This window comes from Candida dubliniensis, chromosome 1, assembly GCF_000026945.1.
Source record: "Candida dubliniensis CD36 chromosome 1, complete sequence".
Lineage (NCBI taxonomy): Eukaryota > Fungi > Ascomycota > Pichiomycetes > Serinales > Debaryomycetaceae > Candida > Candida dubliniensis.
In genome coordinates, this window is record NC_012860.1 from 2,595,810 (window position 1) to 2,609,090 (window position 13,281).

The following is a 13,281-nucleotide window of genomic DNA, read 5'->3' on the forward strand; positions in this document are numbered from 1 at the left end:
CTACGTAGTCATTTCTTACTCTGTTTTATGTTTTGTTTATTTTAGTTTTCGTATAAACTTTTGTTTTAATTGATACGGATGTTCATTTGTTATTAGTGAGTTGTATAAAAGTAGGTGGTGGTGATGAGCCAAAGCACCAATTGTATCATTATGTATAGTGGTTAAGAATTCTTCTCTTGTAGTATCTGGATCACCAACACCAGGATATTTTGATTTCAATAAATGGTATTGATTTTTTTCTTTAATTTTATCAGCCATGTTTCTTGAGTAAATAGAATGAAGGAAGAAGGAAATTGGTTGTTGGCTGTTTTTTTGTATTTTTTTTTTTTGCTCTCTTCTGAATGTTTTTGAAGATGAGAAACTCAAATTGTGAGGGAAAAGATATTCCAACTATTTCTTCATGTTTGTTTTCCTTCTAGTAGCTTCCTATTATCCCCAAAAAATAACTCAAGATTGTAACTACTACCAACCTGTGCCAATGGAAACACTAGATACATCACCACCTGCCATCAATGCTGTTGCCAAGGTTTTCCCAACTACCCAAATATCATCAAGATCTTAACTATAGTTCAATCCAATTATAACCAATTATCAGCCACTCTAGTGAAGATCCAATATAGTTCTTAACTAAAAAAAAAATCAATAAAAGAAAACAATCTGCAAACAACCAGATTTTGATAAGCCAAAGATAAAGAACTTTATGCACCGTTAAAGGAGTTTTCGTAATTATGATTGGGTGTAATTTTAATATCTGCAAAAAAAGAATTTGAAAAACTGTTATCTTATTATATGCAAGACTATTGTTATTATTAGCCCGTGAAAACTACCAGTACTTTGTGTCACATTAACTTACAGATGGTTAGTTTCATTTGGTGGAAACTGAGAGTAATTTTGCCGAACGGTAATATTTAAACAAAGGCTTTTAAGCCTTTTGGTGGTGGTAGTGGCAGAGAGGGGACGACAAGGACAAAAGAAAATGTAGAGAGGGGTCAACAATAGTGTTTACCGGTGGTTACCAGCAACCATAGTATTATTTATCAATTTTACAGGGATACACTCTTAGGGCCCTTTTTGTTTCTAAACTCTGTTTAAGGACTTCCAAACTCGTCAAGGAAGTTGGACTTCCATTCGTTTTTTTCATAGAGTCAGTTTGATAGACTACTAGAAACCAAATAAAAAAAAGTATTTGGTTCGTTTTTTGATAATTTGGATTGTTATGCCAAAGACGGAACTAAGTGAAAATCTGATCACTAAAACTAGAAAGTATTGTTCAAAATGAAACAAACCGATTTGATTTTAATTGCACGACTTGCTTTACACTCATTTTAAAGAAGAGATTATTAACAGAATGAATGAATATGAGTAATTTCATTCTTATCACCAAAATTAGAATATGATTCTTTTATTTGTGATCTCTCTAATTCTACTTTTAATAATTAGAAATGGAAATCCCCCTTCCCCCCTCTTCTCATCCTCTTCCATTGTAATTGTTTAATTATTTCATTCATTCCTCTAGTTAATCATTCACATAAACTTACTTCCACTATTCCTACCAGGTCCTTCCTTCCCTTTTCACCCCCACCATTTACTATCCAACTAGAAAAAAAAAAAAAAAAAAAAAAAAAAAAAAAAAGAAACTATTATTGTTGGTGTAAGAAAAACCAGTACTATATTTAACTGTAACTATAAATATAATAAAGGCATTTGGGGAAAAAAAAAAAATTCATTGGTGCACATACATTTATATATATTCTCCATACCTGATCATTTTTAAAATCTTTTTCTTCATCCCCACATTCACATAACCATACACTTACACATCTATTCCTATTATCATATTATACACCCTTATGTACTCACCAACGTTTTCTACTAGAACAGAATCTTCATCAAGAACTACATCATCTACAACTAAAACTCCACCTTTGGAAATGGGTCTCAATAAACTAAACAACAATCAGAATAACAAGAATGTCCCTGACGCAACAAATATGGGGCATCTGTATCTGATGCCTGTGGCTGATATTCACGGATTAATGACAGACAAGGACGATATTTCTTTAGATATATTCAAAATGTACAATAAAAGGTACCTTCCTCAAGAACATCAACAACAACATCAACGAATCTCAAATTTAGCATGGAGAATAAGCTCAAACAAAAGCAGAGTGAATAAACCAGCAAGAAGATCAAGTTCACAATCATCAGCATCATCAGTCTCATTGCCTATGTCCGGTTTACCTCCTGGTGTACCACCAGGTAAACTGACAGTTAGAAACAATTCAATCACTAAATCATTAAATCAAACCCTTTTGAACGATTCCAGTTTGGATGAATTTGACTATGTTGCTCATATTAGAAAGATAAGTCAAGAAGAGTATTCCCAACAAAGTCCAAAGCTATCACCTAACAACAATACTATGGGTATTAACAATAACAATAGTACTAAAAACAACACTAGTTTTCTTTCATCATATATTTCCTCTCTAGAATCAACTTTGAAGCAACAACAACAACAACATCATCGTCATCATCAATCACAATCACAACAGCTGGCATCAGTGCTACAATCTGGTCAATCCAAAAAAGTATTACAGTGCACTAAATGTCAAACACGAACAACCCCACTTTGGCGGAAATCCAACAGTGGAGATTTGCTTTGTAATGCTTGTGGGTTGTTCTATAAAATGATTCAACAAAATCAAGGTACTTCACAAAACCACCCGGCCAAACTGCAAATTACTTTACATAATTTTGTTTCAAATAATGACCAACCTTGGGGATTTGATAATGGTGTTATTCCAGATTTCACCAATTTTGATACCCTTGTGGGTTCAAATATAAATGCCACTAATAATAACAATAGCATTGATAATAATGTTGATGAAATTGATAAGCTATTGAATATGAACATATTTCAAACAGATTTTTCCCACAATAATAATCAACATCAGCACCACGATGAGTTGGATTTATTGTATCCCAATGAATTACCTCCAGGTGGTAGTCACTATAATGATATTGACAAACATAATCACGCCACGACTAATGAGTCCAATACTAATCCAACAACAAATAATTCTTGGAATTGGTTGGACTTTAGTCCTCCTGTATAATGATTGAATGCGTTTCTACTTTTTCCTGTCTATTTATTTATTTATTTATTTATTTGCTTATTTATTATTATTTTCCATTCATACTGAATTTATAGAAGTATTGTTTTTGAAATTTCTTTCTTAGTGTATAGTGATATGTATGGATTTATTTATGGTGATTAATGTTTATTAATATTTTATTGATATACTAATATAAAATTATTAAAATACAAACAGACAATATATTTCCTATTCATAGATTACCACTTGTTTACCTGTTTTTGATTTATTAATTGCACTAAGGATTGTAGTTTTCAAATCACTGGTAGGATCAAATTTTACTGTATTATAAGAAACAACTTTGATACGGCCCTCTTTAAATAATTTGGAAACGGCTTCCACAGTATTGATTTTTGATTGTGGATTTGCCTTGGTGTTAGCTGTCAACCAATAGGCTCTAGTTGATATATTCTTGAATAATTGAATACGACCATCATAAGTGATTTCTCCACCACCAAGGACACCATAAGTTACCAAAACTCCATTTCTTGAAAGACTTTTTACTAACCCACCCACAGTTTTCCCACCAAGACTATTTAATGCCAATCTTACATTACCTTTCCCATTGGTGACATCTTCGATTTTAAACTCAGGATGCAAAAATTCTGATTCCGATAAAATTTTTGTAGCCCCCAAGTTGTATAAATCATCATATAATTCTTGAGGTTTACCATCACGAATAATTGAAAGAACATTAACATTGATCAATCTAGCCAATTGAGTCAAATATTTACTAGCTTGAGAATTCCCGGCATTTTGAATAATCCAATCTCCTGATTTCCAATCTTTAATGAATTGATGCAACAATTGATATGCAGTGGATGGATTAATAGAAATTGTTGCTGCTTGATCAACGGCCAATTCATTGACTTTGATAAATGGAGTCAATTCATTATCTTGAGTAATATCTACCACAGCATGAGTTCTCCAAGTACCAAACCCTGGTAATTTAGGAATCACAACATCACCAACTTGATAATTCTTCACATTACTACCGATTTGAATCACTTTGAAAACACCTTCATTACCACCGACACTTAATTTTTGAGGGGTAGTATCACTACCTAAACGAGTACTTGGTACAACATCATTATATCCACCAAAAATTTGGGCAATATCACTAGGATTAATTGGGGTGGCTAAAGTTTTCACAACAACATCATTGGGTTGAATAGCAGCTTCATCAATTTCAAAAATGGTTTGTTGAAGAACATTAGGTAAATCTGAACCTGATGCAGTATATGTTGTTGCCTTACCAGTAATTGTCATTGTTTATGGTAGTTGATTGGGTGGGGGAGGGAAAGGAGGAGGACGGCGAAAAAAAAATTGTGACAAGATGTGGATTGCTTTGGGGGTCTATTTATACATTTTTGATGTGGTAGTTATGTGGTGACAAATTTTTAACTGTGGCAGGAAACAACCCAAAAGAAGGATAGAGAAAAATGGAGAAAAACTCCTCCCGCTCCTATTTACATTATCTGTATCCATCCATCACTACTAGTACTACTAGTACTACCATTGCTGACAAATAATGTGTATTACGTAATATGTCGGAGATATAATGCACTGGCACACAGAAGAGCCGACGACTGCAAAATAAAGCAACAAATAGAAGAAAAATAAAATTCTCTTTTAACAAAAAACGGAGATGGGATACATCACAGATGAACTATAATTATCTTTCTATTTGAACTTTTTTTTTTAAGTTTTCTTGTTACATATCATCTCAATTCAAGATGTTATTCTTACACGTATATGCATAGAATGAAGAAAGTAGATTTTCAAATTCGTGACTCATAAGGTTTGCTCAACCTATGGCAAAATGGGTAAACCCTAAAATAAAAATAGAAGTAAAAATAAATAGAAAATAGAAGATTCTAGTGAAAAGAAACTATGTGATTTATCACAATTTGGAGATTCAGGTGCTTTTGATGTATATTTTAATAAAAATGGAAACTTATCTAAGAAATGAAATAAGAATAAACAAATAAATAAATAATGATAATTCACTTGTGAATAATCATAAAACCGAAATAGAACTGAAATAGACAGAATAAAATTTTTGGAAAGCTAAATAGGTTCCCATGATTTCATAAAGTCAAATCCAATTAAATCAAATTAAAAAAGATAAACAAATAACGAAAATCGAAAAAAAAAAATTTTTTTTGCACACCTACCAATGAAGTTTCCATTTCAAGCTAATAGCCATCTTAATATTTCTTATCATCTTTTTCAACTTTCAAAATAATAAGTTCAATAGGTTCACTCTTTTCATTGATTTTTTCGTTATAAATCTTGAAAGCACCTTTGTCGTCAACAGCGGAATTCCAGAACTTGGTATTACCTTTCAATGCCAATACATAATATCCATCCTTTACGACAACAGTAAAACCTTTATCAAATAATGCATCCTTTTGAGGTGGTTTATCAAATTGGAATTGATGATTGGCAGCAATTTCACCAGTAGCACCTCTTTTATCGTGTAATACAGTATTTGTCAAAGTAAAGAAATCATATTTATCATTGTAATCAATGGTAAGGAATCTGATATCATTGTTATCATCGGAATCAGAATCACCACGTTTCCAATTTTTGTTATCATCATCATCAGACTTGCCACCATATTTATGTGGTCTCTTCTTTTTCTTGTGGTCGTCATCATCTTCATCTTCACATTCTTCTTCATTGTTTTCATTTCTAAATGGATAATAAATGTAATCTTTTCTATCACCATATTGTAATTGACCATCATCAATTTCATAAACAATATGCAACCCTCTATCCTTATTTTTACCATGTTCATAGCCCAGTAATTCCTTGACTGCTAACGCAAATTTACCTCTCAAAGTTTCAATGCCGTTTCTTTCATGTTTAAACTTGTCATCATCATCCCCAGAATAGCCCGAGTAGCCAGAGTAAGATGTCAATGTAGCTTGAGCAATAGCGATTAATCCTAAAGTAGCAGTAGCAAATGAGAACTTCATTGTTGATGTGATTGCAATAAAAGGTTATTTATTGATATTGAATAGAAATAAGAAAAAAAAAAAAACTTTCAGATTTCATCAAAACCTTGGTTGGTATTTATAGACTTTTTGAATGCCTGTTATTGATTGTTTGGAAATTAGAAAATGTATATTGATTCACTATTGATTAATACAAGTGTTGAACAGCCACATTTTCTTGGTTTATTCTTGGATAGTTAGTCTTTAGTTATGTTTTGTAAAGCAAATAGATAACAAAATCTGAACCAACCACCAAAACCACAGTTGGAATTTTCCACTTGGATGACACTTGTGGCTACAGGGTTGGTTTTAGTTAAAGTCACGATGTGTTGTCGTCATACCAATCCAGTGTGAGGTTCTAAACTATGATATAGCTCCAGTTTTCATTTAGCACACAACTTTACTGTGAATACTAGTTAACCAAAGTTGAAGGAGTTTGTTTGTTGTAGATTACCGTTTCGGACTTATGATAGCTCAGGAAAAGCTATTTGCACCAAAGTAAAGCAGGAAGCGTTGTTAAGTTCATTCACTATTACAAGAATCAACTGTGGTTCAAGTGTATATTTGGATGAAGTTCTCAATATATAACTGTTTAGTCCTACAAATGTGTTTCTTTTTTTTTTTTTTTTCAGAATTTTGCAACCAACATTAACTCACAGCTCGTGTTATGAAGAATGCAAGAGAAGAAAAGAAGGAAAGCTTCTTTTTTGTCGGTCAAACACGTACTTATTTGTAAAACTTGTAAGTCCCAGCTTAAAACTATTCAATGTTTCAAATTACGTTAGAATTAAACACATTGGCGAATACCTTCATATCCCTTATCCATGCTTTTTTAAATCGGATTGCTGGATTCCTCAATACTTCATTCTATCTTTTAACACAACTTCATCCCCTTTTTTGAAAATCAAATATTGATAGATTGGCAAACTGTTAACTTATTTCAAAAATACTTGCTTCTACAGATGTGCAAGCTCACCTTGGAATTGATTCTAGATGTTCCTTCAACATGCAAGACTCTGGAAGTTGTTGTGTTATAATTATGGAATGCAACCCCCCCCCCCCCCCCCCAATTCCGTATCGCGAATAACGACTGAGCCTCCCTTTCGTTGGTGCATCGAGAAACCTGTTTTTTTTTTTTTTTTGGAAATTTGTGTAATCAATGCTGTGTAGACCAATACTTCGAAACACAGCCTACTTTCCAATAATTAATAATGCCAGTAAACTTCTATATAGTTTGTTACCTTGTTTTCAGTTCATGTACATTAGACAAAGCTGGAAGTGTATACTTGCTGTTCATTTTTCAGATACACCAAGTACCACCACATTAACCAAACCCCTTCTTGCTTTCTTTATTAATGTCCCCGCCTCTTCTTTTGCTATTCCAAAAAACTAACACTTACACTAAACAAACACCACTTGAAATAAGACAAACACTTTATAAAATCATTTTATTAAAAGAACAATAACTACACTTAAAACAATAATCTCCACTTCAGGTTGTAAAGTATCGCCCAATCGCTGCAATTTAGTTTTATCTTGGTTTTCTTCGTCTCCCTTATACCAGTTGAACACTTTGCAACTTAATCGGGCTTTATTAAAGTTAAATACTTGTTCTATTTTTGTTCTCTCGTTTAGGTGCCCTGTGGTTGTCATAACCACTAACCTAGTGGCAACACAATTTAGATGATACCTACAGTTTAAACTTCAAATTCTGCCGAGCGGTTAGTAGTTTCATTTGCTTTGTTAAATGGTAGCAGCAAGTAAAATGTGAATAGAAATTGATAAATGTTAGAAACCTGATTATAGGGTTTCTTTCTTTCTTCCCCTTAGCAGGAACGGGGTTGTTCTTCTATAGACGACCTATCATCTTCCCCTTGTGCTGGCGCGCATGGGTCTAGTGTTAATATAAACCGCTCTACATTTTTTGTTTACATATTTTCTTAATTAGGAAATGTGATTGTGAAAAAGAAAAAAGAGTTTCCCTCATAATTTTTACCTTGTAATACACCTACTAAACCACAGTGATTAATAGTCTACAAAACAACAAGCATTACAATTCACTTTGTTAAAGCAAATGAAATTTTCTCCTGACTAAAAGAGTTTGATTTTGGTTAATCATCCGTTGATTCCTGGCTAATGAGTTTCATTTAGTGAATTCATATATATATATATATATATTTTAAACCATCCCGTTAGAAAAAAAAAAAAAAAAATTATAAAAGCCAACCGTTACTTTCACATACATATACATATTTATTTTTACGATTAAGAATTGAAACTTTATTCTTAAAAACTGACTATTGAGTTATTCATTTAACATTACTAATCAAGAAAAGTGAAAAAAAAAGTGAGAATATATTCTATTGTGTTTTAATAATACTGGGTCGAAAGGGAGTGTATTTTATTTTTAACGATTAATTTGAAAATTCACACCATCCATCGTCACAGTAAAAACACCACCACCACCACGCACACAACAAAAAAAAAATAACCCAATAACTTACTATTATTCTTTCTATTTTTAACTCATTCCACTGACTTCCGATTATAAACAATAACATTTAATACCGCGACTACCACAACTAGCACTACTACTACTACCACAAAGCCCCCTTAAGTATATAAATACAGCATTATATTAAACTCGTTTATTCCCTTGAAATATTTTGGGGAAAAAAAAAAAAGAAGAATTTCCAGCTTCCTGCGACTCGAGAGTATAACCAACCACCCATTTACTCATCCTATTGGTCGCTTGCATAATTAACAAGAAATGGGGTTATTGACAAAAATCAAAGAATCCAAACACAGAAGATCACAAACCAGAAGCTCGATATTTCTGACGAATGAATCAGAAGCATCTCATACCTCAAGTGATACTTCAAATTATGAACCACCACAATCAGTTAAACAAGTTCCTACTGCCTTACTACCAATGAGAAAACAGCGTCATCCTCGACCCAAGTCTGACTATGTGTATGAAAAGAGTTTACCGCAAGAGCCTGTGCATAATCGGTCTCGTTCAGAGGATGTCAATGAATTGCCAATTCTTTCAATGGGTGATGAAACTTTGCAAGTACCATTGAATGAAATTAAGCAAGATATAGATCAAAAAAGCCAACTCGACCCAGTTTTGTCTAAACAAACTAATGCAAAACTTCATAGAAAATCACCATCCAACGATTATGATATAACGAACGGTTCACAGTATAACTCGAATTCTAATGTTAATGGATCGGATTACTCAAAACAAACAAGTTGTGATGACCAAAATCAACTGAGAGAAAAAAATATACAGCATGATCCTACAAAATCAGCTTTTGACTATTCGAATCCTCAAGTATCTCAGCCACAGCCAGAAAACTTACAACCCATGCATGAACAAATGCAAACCTCAGAATCCAAAGTACTGTACGAACCTGTTGACCAACATAATGATTATCTGGAGCAGCAATCGCTGTATGCTAATCAACTGTTTAATTATTCACATTCGCCTGTTGCTGACCAACAACAATTATACTTGCAAGGAAACAATCCTCAAAGACAGAGCCCACGATTTTCATCTAATAATAATTTGTTTGCTCAGGAAAACCAAACATCAGAACAATTTAATGTGTGGCAACCAGACCAATTCTTCACCCCTTATCAGATGTATCAAGCGAACTCATTCTACCAGCCAGTACCAGCAGTTACAACTTCATTTGCTAATGACGATAATAGTGCAGATGATCAAGAAAGCAATAGCTCTAGCAATTATGAAACATCTTCATCTGAAGAACTCGATGATGAAGAAGAAGAAGAAGGTGATAACGATGACGATGACGATTCTGTCAGTTCTGGTTCCACTGCTCCAGTCACTCAACATCCTTACTACGAACAATGGAGACGTTATTATGAGGCATTAGCAATGCAGCAGCAACAATTTATGAACCGTCAATCAATGTATGGTCCTAACTTTCAGGGATTCAATCCAATGATGTATTTTGCAAATCCGCAAATGATGCAGATGCAAATGCAAATGCCTTATTTCTTCAACCCAATGATGATGCAGGGTAATAATGGGGCTAACCCTCAAGTAAACTCTGATGCAGCTGCTATGTTTCGACAACAGATGCAACAAATGCAGCAATTCCTGCAACTGATGCAAAATTTATACAACCAACCACAAGCTCCACAACAATTTAATAACGAACAACCACAACAACAGCAACAATTACCATCACGTAGTCCGTACACTCCAACCAACTCAAATCAAGCATCAAAAAGAAATTCGTATATCAATTTCAATGAATCGCAAGAAAAGGTTTCGTCAAGGGAACCACCCAAGAATGATTTCTTACTGTCATATAAAAAAAGTAGAAATCTTAATACTGAGACTATTGACGAGGATGAAAATGAATTGATATTACAATCGAGAAAATCTACTGTCAAGTCTAATAGATATCCATCAGCACCAATTGGTACTCCTACTCAAGAACGATTTTCAACTTGTGATCGGAACTCAAGAGTTACTTCATTGCAGATGAATTTTAAACCTGCAGGCTATGGCAAATATCAGGATGATGAAGAGGAGGAGGAGGAGGAGAAAGATAATGAATTTGAAGGACTGAGTTCAAGAGTATTATCTAAAGTTAGACAAGCCTCACTTGGTGGTAACATTGATTCTTTGGCAAAGTTAAACTTACAAGATAGTAATGGCGCCCTCAATAGACATATTTCAGACTACACCAAGTACTTATTTGATGATGATGAGGATGATAGTGATGCAGAAGAGGATCAAAATCGAACTGTTCATGTACTGGCTTCTGGTGATAACGATAGAACTTTGATTAGTGAGAGGAGAGGTAAGGCAGAGGATGATTTTAATCATAATTCCAATGCTCAATTGCCTACTCCAAATACAGATGATGGCTTGAGTAGACAAGGTACTTCTGCATCCGAGGCATCTATTCAAAGTGATGGATCATTGAAATTTACTGTTGCTGATAATAAAAGAAGGCTGAATCTTCCATTGAAATCGGTGACCAACAATAAACCGAAAAAGAAGACTAAGAATGCCAAAAAGTCGAAAAAGACACGTGATTCTCAACCACCCATGGGTCATGATTATAATCCGAACATGTCTTTGCCTGAATTATCTATGGGTATGATGCCTTTTGCTTCCTCTATTGCAGGGCCACCTCCAGTAAACTTTGATGGATCTCCATCAGTTGAACAAATGATGATGATGAACTATTCTAATCCAATGTTGGCACAAACGACAGAGTATAGTGGTGCTTCCACACCTTCGAAAAGAAGACAAAGTATATCCACTGTTGATTCCAGACCACGTTCAATGATGGTTGATACACCCACTCCAAAAGCCAACAAAAGAAGTAGTGTTCCTGTTTATACTTCTCAACAAAAACAAAAGCAACAGCAACAATTGCAACAATTGCAACAGCAGCAGCAGCAGCAACAACAAAAAATTGTGCCAGTGACCAAGACACCTGCATCAAAATCAACACCAGTGAAGGTTCAAGATTCTACCATCAGTAAGAAGATTGATGAATTTGTTAGATTGCGTTCTAGAATTGCTGCTGGGAATAAGACACCTGAATATAGATTACATTGGGTTAAGATGTTGATTGCTGCTACAAATTATAAATTATATTCTTATATTAATATCAAGGGAGAACCAATTTACCAAGAACAGGCTGTATCAAACAAAGCTCAATTTATCAAATCCTCAGTGACCCATATTTTGAAACTTATCAAAGAACTTTCTTCAGGTACATATGAAGCCGATGGTGTCAAATGTGAAGCTTTTTTCATATATGCAAATTTATTAAAACAAGATTATTTGGTATCATATAATCAAGATTTCAATATGGAGAAAAATATTGATAAAGCAATTGAATATTATGATAAAGTACTTGAAATCAATCCTAAAGATTTCAAGGCATTATATAAATTGGGTGAAATTTTTGAATATGAATTTGATGATGAATTTAACAAAGCAGTAGAATATTACACTGCTGCGGCTAAATTTGGTTATAATCGTGCCATATTAAAGATGGCTATGCTTTATTTACAAGTACCACAAATGAGATCTATCAAATATATGAAATATTTGAAGGATTTATCCAATATTGATTTGAATGAAGTTCGTTTGGATGAAGAAGATTCTAGTGAAATGGAAGAAGTCATTGGATTAGCATGTTATGAATTGGGGAAAATATTCGAAGGTATTTATCCTGGAGATTTGACTCAAGAAGATGAATTTATTCAGAAATCATTGGATATGGCCCCAGTTAATTATGCCAAGAGTTTGACCTATTACAATAAATCAGCAAAATTGAATTGCTTATTAGCTCAAGTAAGATTAGGTATTGTTTATGAACGAGGAGAATTGAATCGTCAACGGAATCCAAATAAATCTATTCAATGGTATATTAAGGCTTCGTCGTCACCATTATCTTTTAAAAGACATCCTGATGCTATGGTTGGATTAGCTAGATGGTGTTTGACAGGTAGTGAAGGTGCTAGTAAACATATTCCAGTACCTGTCCCTGATAGAGCAGTTATGTGGTGCAAGCGTGCCATTGATGAATTCAGTTCGCCCGATGCAATGAATTTTATGGGTGAATTATGTGAAATGGGAATAGCTAAAGGTCGTCCACAATATTGGTACGACAAGGCGTATAAAATGGGAAACCGAGAAGTAGGTAGAAAATTGGGGTTTTGAAATTGAATGAAAGAAAAGAAAAAGGGGATTGTGGGTGATAGGTAAATTCCAGTAGGAGTTTATCTTAATTAAACAATCTATTTATAATTTAATTGGATACTATAATAACAATAATAGACGTGCATTTTATTAATCAACTCCTGTAGTTAATTGAACAAAGAGAGTCAAAAAAAGAAAATGTTGAATGACCCAAATTGATTGAAGATTTTACAAAACACAATACAATGGCCAAGTAAAGTTACTCTTTAAATCAAACTATTACAAATTTAAATTCCATGATTGAGTTTTAAAACGGTTTGGATACAAGAATAGACTTGCCCCGCTTACATGACACCACCGCCCAACGAACGGTTTTGTTGTTGTTGTTGTTGTTGATCGCGTTTTTCCGCCAAGTCGTGCG

The 13,281-nt window shown here is 33.7% G+C and overlaps 5 protein-coding genes across 5 annotated transcripts; 2 read left to right on the forward strand and 3 right to left on the reverse strand. All coding sequences in view use genetic code 12, as the record gives it.

The window, feature by feature from the left end:
* Window positions 1-36: 36 nt before the first annotated feature.
* On the reverse strand, window positions 37-258 carry CD36_10990 (conserved hypothetical protein; the record flags this gene model as incomplete). The annotated part of the gene is made up of 1 exon (XM_002417695.1): window positions 37-258. The coding sequence occupies one exon, from the start codon at window positions 256-258 to the stop codon at window positions 37-39; it is 222 nt and encodes a 73-aa protein (XP_002417740.1).
* A 1,592-nt stretch (window positions 259-1,850) lies between these two features.
* CD36_11000 (transcriptional activator (of genes involved in nitrogen catabolite repression), putative) lies at window positions 1,851-3,116 on the forward strand (the record flags this gene model as incomplete). The annotated part of the gene is made up of 1 exon (XM_002417696.1): window positions 1,851-3,116. One exon carries the CDS (start codon window positions 1,851-1,853, stop codon window positions 3,114-3,116), a length of 1,266 nt encoding a protein of 421 aa, XP_002417741.1.
* Window positions 3,117-3,344: 228 nt separating this feature from the next.
* CD36_11010 (enoyl-[acyl-carrier protein] reductase [nadph, b-specific], putative) lies at window positions 3,345-4,424 on the reverse strand (the record flags this gene model as incomplete). Its single annotated transcript, XM_002417697.1, has 1 exon — window positions 3,345-4,424. The coding sequence occupies one exon, from the start codon at window positions 4,422-4,424 to the stop codon at window positions 3,345-3,347; it is 1,080 nt and encodes a 359-aa protein (XP_002417742.1).
* Window positions 4,425-5,365: 941 nt separating this feature from the next.
* CD36_11020 (cell wall protein, putative) lies at window positions 5,366-6,139 on the reverse strand (the record flags this gene model as incomplete). The annotated part of the gene is made up of 1 exon (XM_002417698.1): window positions 5,366-6,139. One exon carries the CDS (start codon window positions 6,137-6,139, stop codon window positions 5,366-5,368), a length of 774 nt encoding a protein of 257 aa, XP_002417743.1.
* A 2,788-nt stretch (window positions 6,140-8,927) lies between these two features.
* On the forward strand, window positions 8,928-12,881 carry CD36_11030 (conserved hypothetical protein; the record flags this gene model as incomplete). The annotated part of the gene is made up of 1 exon (XM_002417699.1): window positions 8,928-12,881. One exon carries the CDS (start codon window positions 8,928-8,930, stop codon window positions 12,879-12,881), a length of 3,954 nt encoding a protein of 1,317 aa, XP_002417744.1.
* Between the last annotated feature and the right edge of the window lie 400 nt (window positions 12,882-13,281).